At 42.1% G+C, this 14,266-nt stretch overlaps 1 protein-coding gene across 16 annotated transcripts in view; it reads right to left on the reverse strand.

The window, feature by feature from the left end:
- Positions 1–13,173, reverse strand: part of LOC104689186 (metalloreductase STEAP2) — an 81,587-nt gene extending 68,414 nt beyond the window's left edge. For 4 of the 16 annotated variants that reach the window (XM_039549228.1, XM_039549233.1, XM_039549234.1 and 1 more), the window contains exons 1-4: positions 12,643–12,872; positions 7,929–8,450; positions 5,752–6,279; positions 3,958–4,122 (exon numbers count right to left, since the gene is read on the reverse strand). In XM_039549228.1, the coding sequence (XP_039405162.1) occupies positions 3,958–4,122; positions 5,752–6,279; positions 7,929–8,420 (1,185 nt within the window). In that variant the 5' untranslated portion in view covers positions 8,421–8,450; positions 12,643–12,872. Of the gene's footprint in view, positions 1–3,957; positions 4,123–5,751; positions 6,280–7,928; positions 8,451–12,498; positions 12,619–12,642; positions 12,874–13,105 lie in introns of those variants that run through there. The other 12 variants (XM_039549229.1, XM_039549235.1, XM_039549239.1 and 9 more) reach the window with 10 other exon arrangements.
- Between the last annotated feature and the right edge of the window lie 1,093 nt (positions 13,174–14,266).

Below are 14,266 nucleotides of genomic sequence, written 5' to 3' on the forward strand. Positions count from 1 at the left end.
TCCCTGTTCTGTTTCTTTTCCTTCCTGATCAAAGTCAGCTTTTAGCCAATATGGGAGATTCCCAGCCAAGGCTACTGATAAACTGGACAAACTGGCATTGTTTGGGAAAGGAACCAACAAAAGTTAGAGGTGCAGGAAAGAAGAAAGATAAAAACCCCTAAAATGTTCCCAGCAAGATATATGTATTTAGAGACAAAAATGTGCTGTGGGGAAATCTGCTTCAGGAATTTCTACATTCACAATGGTCGAGTTGTTTCAAGCAATTTATAAATACAAAAGATATTTTCAAAATTCTATGTTTATGCAAGATATACTTCAGATTCTCCCAGTAACAGGATATTGCTAAACTTATAAACTGTCTGTAGTAACTTCTGACTGGAATCTTACCTATAAACTTGCTAAATACTCAGGCCTCAGTCTTCTTTACTCTGGGGAGAAAGTGTCCTATTTTTGTGGGAGAACCAAGGCAGGGCAGCCTTTCTCAAAGTGTATGCACGAGAAATATTTTAGTAACACTGCCTCCAAAAAACTTTAGGATTGTGCTAGGAGAGAAAAGGAGTATCTACAAAAATGTCAGCTTCCTACTATTCAAATGGCAGATTTGTGTTGTTTTTTGCTAAAAACCATGAAGCTCAGCTTTCAAAACCAGTCTGCTCTGTCCATTGCCACTTTAAATGATGGGTTTTGGACTTGAAGTCTTAGACTGGAAAACAAAAGCAGCCATCATGTTTACATTATATATTTACAGTTTAACTTTCCTCACAAGACTAAAGGACCCAGTGCAGCATAGCTTGTATTTTATTTCCTTGTATTTTATGTGACCACTCAAGGACTGGTTTCAATAAATGACTTTTTTTTCTGTTTGCAGTGTGTTGGTTTAGGCTGTTTATTCTGCCTGCTCTGACAAAATATGCGTTCTTTTGTATTTCTTGCCCATGTCTTCCTTTGCTCCTTATCCAAATATATTTAGATGAGAAAAAGAAGAGTACTGAAGTGGCATTTAAGAAAACTGATGCATTAGTTTATCAGCCCCAGCTTTCTCCCCTGCTGCTTTTCTCAGTAAACTTCAACTCTGGGTCACATTAAGGTGCCTGCAAAGTTTCACACTAAGTTTCCATCATCTAGGATCTCCTACTGAGAAAACTCTTAATCACTGTCTCATTCTGTGGCTCCTCTATCTGGATATTATGAGTGTTTCTCTCCAAATCATAAATCATGATGAAGTAATCAGACCTTTATTTTGTACAGTTGTCAGCTCTGTACTGTAGCAATTCCTGTTTTCTGCTCGTCTTTTAGCTCCTTCTAGGACTGACACAGTAATTTCCTTCTGCACTATTAAACCTTCTCATATCTCACTTTGCTCATTCATACTATGAGCGAAGGAGTGGCGCCTGCACTGCCTGTCCTCTCAAAGTCCTTTTCCCTTGATGAAGCAGGCTGGAATTTTTGGGGCTGCTGACACCTGCGTTTGAAACCAGGCTAGGTAAGATGGAGGCATCTCCAAAATAATTTGGGATATCAAAGACAGCAATGATTTCTGTGCAAAAATACTGAGAACTGTGTTTCTTTAGAATATTAGGAAGACCGTGTTGGAAGTCTGTTTGAACTGCTGAAGGTTGGGGAGATGCCGCTTAGGGCTTGTACTACCGGAACAAGGCTAGTCTATACTGCAATTGTTAATAAACTCAGATTTTCTTAGTATGTTCTAGTGGTAAAACTCTTTAGGAGAGGCCAGACCCTTATTTTGATGAAACTGCATTTACTAAGATGAGCAAGCAATAGTGTGTTGCTCTCAGCAGGAAGTGCTGAGCTGGGAAACTGTCTGAGTGTGCTGACTGACTGATTCTTCATCTGTCAAATGTGAAACAATTTCAGCAACTGGTACGGCAAATCATCTGAGATTCAGGACTAAAGTAGAGACATACTGCTTTTCCCAGATGAAAAGAAAAGCAGCAATAGGATGATGGATTAGTAGTTCTATTGTTTGTTCCCCTGACTTAGAGAAGATTGAGAAATTTAAGTTCAATTTTCCTTCATTGCACTACACTTCAGAAGAAGAAAAATATAAAAGAGAGTAAGTATTACAATGTTTTTTCTGCTCTACTTGCATACTGGGTACAGTGAAACATGCAGAAATACAGACTCCTTTTACTTTAGTAAGCAATCACTGGAAGTCTGTTTTCTGATTGAGGAAAACAGGAAGACTTTTTTTGACAAGTAACTAAATGAAGAATAACTTACATCCTGAGAGTTAATGACAAAGTAACTATTCATTAACATTAAGAAATTTTTAGTAGTTCAATACTTTCATGATTAAGAATTGCAAATGACCATAGTTCATTACCAATACCAGTTATCTTCTGCACATAATGCAGTATGAACTGTAACATGCATCCAGAGCAAAAAACTTATTCCCAAATTCCTCAAAATACTGACACATGGGTCATTAAAATTCATAATTATTTAAATTTGGAACTATTTTGACTTAATTTACAGTGGAAATAACTGCAGTAAATATGCAGTTGTATTGGCATTATCACTGCAATTATTGTATGGGTTTTGACTCAGTCACACAAGCCTGAAATTTGAAAACATGAGTAAGGAAAAATAAGACACAAATGCCATGTTTGTGGCTGGAAGTTATTACTGGATAAAGGCACCATGTCACTCCCAAGTGAATACATATTTTTCCCTTTTGCACTAATGGTTTATATCACCCAACAGCAGTACTATTGTCACCACACTGAGAATTCCAGATGGCAGAGATGTTGTAACAATACACTTGAGTATTTAGTCCCTCTGAAGGCTCAAAGCCGTGACTGTGAATAAACAGTTCTGTCAGGGTAACTGCACTTTGAAAAACTTTTCAGCAAACTTTTTGTAGGTCTACCTGCAGTTTTCCAGTAACGGAAATCATAAGGGAAGGGAAGACATTACAGACAGACCTCAGACAACTACAGCCATTGAAGTGTTCCCCACCACTCTTCTTTAAAACGTCCGTAAATCATGAAGTGCAACCCAAGCCCTGAACTTCAGTGTCCACGTTCTGAAGTGAACAGGACTCAGGATTAGGCAATATTATTACAATGGGTAAGCTGAAAAAAAATGTTAATCAGAAAAGACTGAGCTAAGAATACAGTACTAAGGCCACAGTCAGAAAACAAAACATGACAAAACCCAAAACTGCGCACACTTAGGAATTTTCACCAGACTGAATCCTAGTAAAATTTCTTATACCTGACTGCTACCTAAAACTACTGGCAATTATGTGTAGGAGCCAGCACTGAGATGTTTATTAAAGCCCATATTTCTCAGTATTTTATGCTGGTTAGATTTGCCTGTTGTAGATATTTATTTGAGGAAGGAAGGCAGCAGATGGTGTGCCACGGCCTTGAAAAGCCTCTGATTTTAATAAGCAAAGCTTCATCTTTTACTAGTGGGTATTTTCAGCTAATGGGAATAATGCAGTTGAGAGCTGTATTAAGTCCCACACAATGGAGGGGAAGTAAAAATCAATGGCATCATGGCTGTCAGAGGGTTGTGGAATGAAAATCTTGCAGAGCAAATGAGGTCTTCAATTTTACTCGTTATGTGCATCTACCTACAAGTATCTCAACAGTATCATTGCATTTAGCAAGTTTGTCCAAATTTACCTAATTTGACATTAGCAAGAAATTCTAAAAACAGAAAAGGAATAGATTAATGATCATTTGGTCTTAGTTATGCTGGTTATTTAAGATCAAGAAGTGTAAAAAGTCCTGTTCTAACACTCATGAAATGCTTAATGTGCCTTCATGGTAGTTTATTTGCTAAGTAATTGTTGTTTTTATTAAATCACCAGAGATAGAGGAAAAAAAGGGTTCTTGTCACATTGCAATGAGCTTTTGTTTGTGATCGTGATCATGATTAAGAAATTCTTGTTAACACCAAAACCCCCTTATTAAAAAAGTAACATACCTGAATAAAACTGAACTCCCTCCAGTTTAAGGCACTGTTTACTGAAGGGATGGAAGTTACTGCCAGCAAAGAAAGCAATCCAAGACTCATTATTCCAAAGGAGATATACATTTCAATTCGCCACACTTCTTCCTCATTCCAAGAATTTTCAACATTTGCATGAACCTGATGAAAGAACAGAAAGGAAGAACTTTATTCTAAAGAATATTAGAAATACCAACAGGTTTTTTTCTCACTTAAAGTTCACTCTCAGAGGACAACTATAAAATGGGGTCAAATATTTCAGAGGTTTCCTCATGTCTTGGAGAAAAACAACTACTTCCTTACTGCTGGTACTGGCTCTTGCTAGATTAAAAATATGTTAAACATGGAAATTTAGATGAGATGCTAAAAGAAAATGTAACATTATATACCATTAACAACAATACTGTTATAAAATCAGATAATTCTGCACATTCTTACACACTGTAGAAAAGGAGCTGTGTTCTTCAGACTCTGCGAACTTAAATTCTGCAATATAAATTGGATGAACCTGCAATTTCTTTTTAGTTTGTTACATTTAGAAATAGTTCAGCATCATTTTCTGACTTTCCTCCAGCTCTCTGTGCTGAGTCCAAGCTTGTTTCTCTCTTTCACTATTGACATCAGATTTTTCCAAGATGGTTCTTGCTGGGGAGCTTTACCAGAAAAATGAAACAATTCAGGACCTTGACAACTAAGAAGCTTAGATATTCAATTCTTTTTTCCACTTCGAGGTTAACTATTGCAATATGACATGTCTTGAGAAAGGTTCACTAGAAATATTAGCAAGTGATAGTTTTACAGTATCATTAAAACCAAGATAATTTCTTAGTAAAATTACCAGTGAATCCTTTAGTATTACTAATTTAAGTGTGAATTAGTTTCTTGTGCCTATTATAGTTTTGCCCTTCCTGTCTTTCTCTTAAGTTCAGTTTTTCATGCTAGCTCTTTCAGAGTTTGTGACACTCCCTAATTTGTTCCATTTGATTTTATTTCCTTATTTGTTTCTTCTTTTGTTCTATCACATCTCTCTTTTCCACAGATTTTATGTGCTGAATCGCAATGTTGTTTTTCTGGCAATGCTGCTTTTCTGCCACTTTAAAGGTTACAATAAGCTGTCTCACTGACAGTCAGAAGCATGAGACCCTTTTCTAGAAGATGACAGATTTGTGGGAGAATGTTTCAGGGTTATGCAAGATCAATTGTTCCCAGGAACTATGAGTCAATTTATATTGCCTGCAATAGATGATGTTCACAGAATTTTAAAAGAATAAAGTATTTTTAGCACTGGTCCAAAATAATGTTACAAAGTATCAGCATTTTCTTTTTTTTTTTAAGATAGAAGTATCTGTAAGCATGATTACAGTATCTACCCTTATACTTTTCATATTTGTAAATGTACTTACAATATACATACTTCCCCCTAGCGTTAAGTATATATGGAAAGGAACATACCTCAGAATTTTCCTGCTGTTGCTCTTATCCTGTCTATCCTACATTCTCCTAATGTATATTGGCATAAGGAATTTCCTATAAGTAGGACATGTCCTTGATACCCCCTACCACACCAAGTTGACTTCAGATTGACACACAAGGTGAGCAAAATGCACAGACTTTTAGTCTCCTTATTTGGCACCACCTATGCATAAGATAACCCATAACATTCTGTGCCAAAAGCAGTAGAACAGATTAAGAAAACCCATCTGTTGTATTCAGGAGCCATAAGCACACAGCCAAGGCATTTCTGGTTTATTGAACTAAAGATTGTCTCACCTGTTGATATGCCATGTTGAGGAACAAGTAGCGCTCTGATCTCCTCATGGGCAAGCAGAGGCTGTACACCACATGCACAGCTGCAAAGAAAAAACTGAGCAGTCCAAGCTGCTTTCGACACTGGAGCCAATTGTCCAGCCAAGGAGGAAATCGCCGATACTTAGTCCCATAGTAAAGCTGATAAGCAGCTGCAATAAGTCCTGATAAATACACTAGAGAAAGCAAAGTGATAGCAACAATTGGAAGAGTCTTGTTCACAATCTCAATGGGAATCTTGTAAAAGTCACTCTGCTGATTTCTCATGTATGGATGGATGACATCTCTGACAAAGGAATAGATGAAGAAAAATGTTGCCAGGCTAATGGCAATCACTACAGGCCCCTTCCACAGGGTGAACAGTCGCAGAGGCAGGTTTTCAATCTCCCTTGAAGATGACAATGCCCCCAAATCAATAGGAATGAAACTGAGCTGACGGGCAAGCTCAATAACTTGATGGCGAGCCTGAACATTGTTACTGCATATATAGACCTGTTGGGAAAGTCAAGGGAATTGTCTGTAGTCAGAGAAGGAGACTCAAAGGTAAAAAAAACCCAACAAAACCCACCAAAAACCTTAAGGGCCTCCAAATCAAAACACAACTGCTAACACAGTACACTTTATCCCAGCTTATATCACCCAGATGACAATAAAATCACATAAAAATCTAGCCAAAGTGCAAATATGCACACTGATTTAGCAACAGAGTAAACAAAATAAAATTGGCTTTTTCTTGGATTTAATAATGGGGGATGTCTTGGTAATCTGTACACTGAAACCTGTCATACTGAAATGTCTACAGGACTGGATTACCTTGAAGCAACAGCTAAAAGCATTTCAGAAAATTCCAAATCTCTCAAAAATACACGAATCTTGAATGATGACCCTTAAACAACTATAGCATACACAGAATGAGAAGCAGCAAACTGTGTAATCTCTCCATGGGTAACAATTTTAGCTTAATTTCACAACCCAGATTTCCACAGAGTTCAGATTTGAGTATTTAATAGAAAAGACAAAAACTAGCAGGTGGATAAGAACTTGTTCTAAAGGCCAGTTTATTATTCACACACAGTGAAAGAAGTGTACTGCTACAAAGTACTTCAAGGTTCCTTTAAAATTTACAGTGGGCTATAGTTTGCTCAGGACTGTTTGCTGATCATCTGCATTGAAGCAATATGATCTGTTTTGACTGAACTGAATTATTTATAGTGTTGTGCTATTCTGAAAAGGGATAAAAGAAGTATGGTGAGGTTATTTTTTAAATTATGCTAATTCCATATTAATTTCATTCCATTTAAATCTACCTGAAGTGCCAGAAAACTCAATTTAGTCTTCAGCAGTCATGCTACAACAGTTATGTATTTCTCAGATTTCATAAAGCTGTGAAGGACTGGATGCTTGCACAGGCTTAAATCCTTTATATCACTTCAGCAAAACACGAAACACATTTAGGTGCCTTTTCTATATGCAGGATGGATTTGCAGAACATACTGTGGAGGAATTTGAACATGATGTTCCCAAGCAGCCCTGGATCAAATGAATGATCACTTAGAAACATATGAGCCTCCTTCTGTTCCCTCATATTCATGGTTTTGGGGCATTCTAACAGCTAGGTAAGTTCTTTCAATCACTTTGCTGCTACATTGAGTGCAAGCATTTTTACAACAGCTGATTCCTGAGCTCTGGGATCAGGACCTCAGGTTTCTGTGCATCTTTCAGTAGCTTACCCCAATGCTATAACTAAAATACACTGGAAAAGACTGTCTCTATCCTTGCATTAATCATAAGGATACACATGAACATATTTCCGACGGAAAACATTAAGACCCAACTCTTCTCCTCTGTCTGTAGTCATCAAAAGGTCAATTGTCTACTCTAAGCTAGAATCCACATTTCCTCTGCAATCTTTAAAGACAAATGGGCAACACAGGGAAAAAACTGGACCACTTATTTTATTTGTCTTACAGTAGGATGAACTAAACTCTGAAGGTTTTATTGGCTACTATAACATAAGCTAAAGGCCCAATATTTTGGACATGTTAAGTCAGGCAGGGTAAATCTCATGAATTCTGGCTGTTACATTCAGTTCCTGTCATTTTCATCTTACAAATAAGTTAAATACAAACAAAAACATTTACCTGTCTGCTGGCATCCTTTGGTCCTAACTGCAGTGACCATGCTGAAATGACGTTGAATCCTTTGACAATTAGGGAATCGGGAAAAAGTGATGCCAAATACTCTGCATTGGAGTCTGGATATTGGTCTACTCTTGTATTATTGCTGACATCAATCAGAATTTTACCAGCAAGTAAATGTTTGAGGTCCCACAAAGAGGTGTAATGTTCTCTGTGTATGGCTACAAAAATGATGTTTGTTTTAGCTACTGCATCTTCATGGTGAGTGACATCAACCACATGGGGAAAGAAGTCAGCAGCATGTTTAGGATTTCTACTTCCTATGACCACGTGGTACCCACATCGGATAAGTCTAATTGTCAATGACTTAGCAAAGTCTCCACTTCCAATGATGCCTATTGTGACCTTATTGGCATCCTTGATGCCATTGGCAACATTTGGTAGAAAAGTTTCATTGAGGTTCTTGGGACTCCCCATCATAGAGATTGATTCCATACTTCCAAGACACCAAACCTACAAAGATTTCTTTGGGGAAAAAAAAAAAAAAAGAGAGGAAAGAGAAGAGAAGAAAAGAAAAAAGAGAAAACAACAGAAGGAAAAATCAGCATCATACAATTTTATGAGACCTCAAAATCCATTAACATCTCTGAAAGCAAAATCTTTGGTTCTAAGTTTCATATTATATTTTCTCCTTAAACAAGTATGTGCTAATCAACTTTGTCTTGCAATGTGTCACTAATAGAAGGAGAAACAAGAAACATAAAATACTTCAAGTACTTCAATTATACAGTTACTTAATTAAATAACAGTTTTTTCATCTTCTCCTATTTCCTATCTTCCACTGCCCTGGAATACTGGACCACAAGATAACTTTGTACTCCTGAAGCCTATGGTCAATAGAATAATGAGAAGAAATATGTTAAGAAAATTGGAAAATAGTAGAATGTAGAGAGCACTGGCCTGTGATCAGCATGAGGACAGTGAGTACATGGAAGCTGAATTCCATTAAAAGGTTATGCAGGTTATTATTGTGATATCCTCTCCTGGCCATGAAGGAAGAGATGCAAAAGTCTCAAACCTACAAATCGTCATGGCTACCACCATGACAAACATCCTCACCTGCCAGCCTGGAAAACGGGCTGCCCATGTGGCTCCAATGGCAAAAACAACAAGGGAAATTACAAGACCTTGTCATGAGATCACTAATGACATTTCTAGGTCAGACTTGTAGGCCTGGCCATGGATGTATAAGGATTAACTGTGGATGCAAGGGTAAAGGATTCAAGACCATGAGTCACAAATATGCTTAACAGAATTTTCTATCCAGGGAAGTAAGATAAATCCTGGAGACAAATGCATGGGACAGCCTTCCATAAAAAGCTAATGGCAGGAAGTGACAGATTTCATGCAATAATAAAAGGAAAGATAGTTTTAGGGCTCAAATTGAGTGTAGTAAGGGATGTTTTGAAGAAGAGCAGAAGCTAAGGCTCGCAGAAAAATAAAAGAAATACTGCTATATCCTTGGTCACAGAACTGCAATAAAGCTGTAACAAAGACATTAAAGAACAACAGAACAACCCTCAGGAGGCAAGTCTTCACATGAAACCACAGTTATGGCATAATTAGATCTGCACTGTTGTGGGGGGTTGACCCTGGCTGGAGGCCAGGTGTCCAAAAAGGTGCTGCTCTATCACTCCCCTCCTCATGGGCTGAGGAGAGAAAATACCACTAAAGGCTCATGAGATGAGATGAGATGAGATAAGGACAGGGAGAGATCACTCACCAGTTACCACCACAGGCAAACCAGACTCTACTTGGGGAAATTAACTGACTTTATTACCATCAAAATCAGAGGAGGATAATGAGGAGTAAAACAAATCCTAAAAACAACTTTCCCTTCACCCCCTTAACTTTATTCCCGATTCTCTACCTCCTCCACCTCTGCAGTGCAGGGAGACAAGGAGTGGAGGTTATGGTCAGTTCATCACATGCTGTTTCTGCTGCTGCTTTCTCCTCAGGGAGAGAAGCCCTTCCCCTGCTCCAGCATGAGGCTCCTCCCACAGGAGAGTCCTATACACACTTCTCCAGTGTGAGTCCTTCCCACAGGCTACAGTTCTTCACAAACTGCACCCTTCCACAGAGTGCACCCCTTCAGGATAGGCTGCTGCAGTGTGGGTCCCCATGGGGTCACAAGTCCTACCAGGAAACCTGCTCCAGTGTGGACTCCTCTTTCCACAGGTCCATGCCAGGAGCCTGCTCCAGTGTGGGCTTCCCATCCACCTACACTAGTGTGGGGATCCTCCATAGACTGCAGGTGGATCTCTGCTCTACCATGAACCTCATGGGCTGCAGGGCAACAGCTGCCTCACCATGGCCCACACCAAAGGCCGCAGGGGAATGTCTAACCCAGTGCTTTGGGTACTTCCTCCTCCTTCTTCTTCACTGGCCTTGGTGTCTACACAAGTTATTTCTCTCACATATTCTCGTCCTCTCTTCTGCAGCTGCAATTACTTTTTTATTCCTTCTTACCTATGTTACCCAAGAGGTGCTACCACCATTGCTGATGGGGTTGGCCCTGGCCAGCCATGGGTCCACCCCAGACCCAGCTGGCATTGGCCTCACTAGACACAGGGTCTTGCAGCTTCTCACAGAAACCACCCCTACAGCACCCCTCCCCATCCTGCTACCAAAGTCTTGCCAGGCAAACCCCATACAATTGTAGAACAGGAATAAATTCTGAAAATTAAGAAAACAATGAGGAAAGGCAGGCTAAGAAGGAGCAAAAAGAAACCACAAGGTTGCTGTCTTGGGAGCAGTCAACAACAGACCACACAGAACCTTTTCCTGAGCCACCATCCAAGAGCTGATATGATGGTAAATAATCACCTGTGGGGGACATTACCCACCCACTGGCTATAAATACAGCATGTGTGGTGAAAACCCCCCCACAAATAAAAGTAGCTTTGTGTTACAGAAATTAGAGGAAGCTACTAGAAGAATGGGCACTTTTCATTTCAGCTTTGACTAGAAGTTACAAACTCACTGAAACTGGACTCAGAAGTTAAAGACAGAAAGCAGTATGTGAAAGCAACCACAAAGTCAGTACTCGAAGAAAAGATTCAAACAGTGAATCCTTCTGGCAGAGGCAGAGCACGAAGATTTTTATGCATACACTGAAAAAAGCATTGACTTTTTCCTTACTATGTGACCTGGAACATATTTAACACATGACCAAACTACCAGTATTTCCTGTATCAGGAGGGGTTCACACCCAGGAACATAATGAGAATAGCTGTATTTTCATCAGATAAGAGATATATCTGGATATGACAGAACATGTAGGCTTTCACCATGTGATTACAGGGGCCAATTTCAGTTCATGCCATGTAACCAGAAGGTGCTGCAAAACTTTGAGATTGAAAGGGAACCACCATAAGGAAATGGGCTACCAGTACCATTTAACCATGCTGCAACCCACTTTCAGTTTTAGTCCAAAGGATCCTTGGGAGAGTGGGCACACAGGACTTGTAACATGATGAGTTGCTCTGGTGAGCTGAATTTGGCCTGCTGGCCAAAGTTTCTCACTGCCTGTTCTAAGGAAAATACAGTGTGAGTAACAGAATCAAACTGACAGACTTCATAAAAAACCCTGAGGGAATAGGCTGACATGACTTTTAGACAAGTAATCTAAGAGATGTACAAGAGCAGAGAGCTAGCAGTTACTGAAAGGGACTACATTAAATGTACAATAACAATTCAGAGGCAGAGCGTGTAAGACTGTTTGTAACTTGCAACAGAGAGCTTTCCTGACCTGAAAAATCACACAAGAATTTAAAAAAAAAAGTTTGTGTGCATGGCTAAGGAGCAGTATAAAAAGATAAAGAGACAGTGCTATCATGCATGGATAAGATCAGAACAAGGATACTAAGAAGTGAGTTTGTAACTAGTGAAGAAGATAAATGGCAACAAGTAAAAGTTCCATAAATACAAGAAAAAGACAGAAGACAGAAGGCAAGGTTTATAACTTCAGAGGAAAAGGAACAAGTTATAAGTCATACAAAGTAGGACAAATTGTTAAATGTCTTCTTTATTTCAGCCCTCAGCAAAAAAGTTAACCGTGAATAGGTATTCAAAGAATTCCTTTTACGGGGAGACAGACGGCGAGGTCAAAGTGGAAAAAGGTACGTTAAGAGTAAAGGATAAAGATAAGATAAAGATTTTCAAGTCAGCAGCCACTTATCAAATCAGCCCTCGATGCTTAAAATGTTGAACAAAATGACATTTTCAGAACCACGGAGATGACAACACAGGCAGACTAGCACATATGGCTAAAAGAAGGGAGGAGGACGACTAAGGAAAACAAAGACTTGTTAGCTTAACTTCAGCCCCTGGACAGATTTTTCATCCAGTTATTGTGCAATCAATCAGTAAATAAATGGGAAGATAAGAAGCAGCTGAGGTGGGTTGTTCAGGAACAGATTTCAACAAAACCAACCTTCTTTTACAAACTACCTGATTTCAGAGTTACAAAGTAACAAAAGTGACACAGATTTGACATATGCTCTTAAATTACCTAAGAGAACATCACAGAGCTATGTCAACCAGATGGTGACACACGTGAAAAACTGCTCCTGGAAAAAACCTACTGGAGGAGAAAACCGAACCAACGCAAGCCGGGCCACTGGATTTATGACCCCCCGCTCGGGCGGGCACTTACGGGGCGCGGGCTGAGGCGCGGGGCTGGCGGGAGGCCGGGCGCGGGCCGGTGCCCCCTGGGCGGGCTGGCGGGCAGCAGCGCGGTGCGGAGATCCAGCCCGGAGCAGCTCGGCGGGGCCCTAGTCCGGGCCGGCATCTCCAGCTGCAACGACAACACCGCCCGTGACAGCAGCCGCGGCCCCACCGCCCGCCGGGCAGAGCCGGGGCAGAGCTGCCAGGCCCGCCCGCCGCGGGGCGGGGCTCGTCGGCCCCGCCAGGTACCGGAGCGCCCCGGCGGCTGCCCGAGGCCGGGCCGCGCCGCTCAGCGGGGCGCCGGCACCGCCAGAGCCTGCCCGGAGACGGGGGCAGCCGCGGCGGAGCCGCCGCCACCGCGATGGGCAGCAGGGAGAGCCCCGCGGGCAGCGGCGGCCGCGCCAAGGAGCGCCCGGCGGGGATGAGGCCCGTCCCGCCTCGGCCCCGCTCACCTCCGCCCGCCCGCCAGGAGCGCCGCGCCGCCGCTGCTCCTCCTCGCACTCGGGCCCCGCAGTGCCGGGCGGGCGGGAGGCGGCGCCTCTCCCGCCGCTGCGACCCGCCCCCTGCGGCCGCTCCGCCACCGCCGTCACCGCGGCCGGAGGCCGTGGGAGCCTTGGTGGGTGACGAGTTGACCATGAGCCAGTGTGTCCTTGCGGTCAGGAAGGCCAGTGGTATCTTGGAGTGCATTGGGAAGAGTGTGGCCAGTAGGTGATCTTCCTCCTCTGTTCGGCCCTGGTGAGGCCACATCTAGATTGCTGAGTCTGTTCTGGGCTCATCAGTGTAAGAAGAACTACTGGAGAGGGTCCGGGGAGGCAACAAAGATGATGAGGGATCTGGAGGATCTCTCTTATGAGGAGAGACTGTGGAACTAGGCCCGTTTAGTCTGAAGAAGACAAGACTGAGAGGGATCTCATCAATGCATATAAATATATCAAAGGTGGATGTCAAGAGGGTGGTGCCAGGCTCTTTTCAGTGGTGCCCAGCAACAGGACAAGGAGCAATTGGCTTAAACTAAAACACAAGAAGTTCCACCTCAACATGAGGGAAAACTACTTTACATCGAGGGTGGCAGAGTGCTGGAACTCGCCACCCAGGGAGGTTGTGGAGTCTCCCTCTGGAGACATACAAAACCCACCTGGATGCTTTCCTGTGTAACCTGCTCCAGGTTACCCTGCCTGGGCAGGGGTTGGTTAGATAATTTCCAGAGATCCCTTCTAACCTTAACGATTCTGTGTTTTCTGTGACAGCATGGGGGGTTAGTGTGGGGAAAGAGAGGGGTGTGGATGGCCCTGCAGTGCCCTCAGCCTTGGCCACGGTGGTCCAGACCCAGCCCCTCTGGCCTTCACAACATTCCCAGCACAGGCAGAGCTGGATCTGGGGTGCTGCTGACACAGGAGCAGCTGTGAGCAACTGGCTGGTCCCCAGAGGAGCTCATGGCCTGGAGGGCAAAATACACCTCCCAAGCCCTGCCCTGCCTCAGCTGCCCTGGCCCAGGCCATTCTTCAGCAGGAACCCGCCACCAGCCACCTTTCCTTATCCTCTCCTGGCAGAAGGGTGCTGCTGCAAACAGTGCCAGCTGTAGGGCTGTGGGTGAGGAATTGTACCATCGTATG

The sequence above is a fragment of the Corvus cornix genome, chromosome 2 (assembly GCF_000738735.6).
Source record: "Corvus cornix cornix isolate S_Up_H32 chromosome 2, ASM73873v5, whole genome shotgun sequence".
NCBI lineage: Eukaryota > Metazoa > Chordata > Aves > Passeriformes > Corvidae > Corvus > Corvus cornix.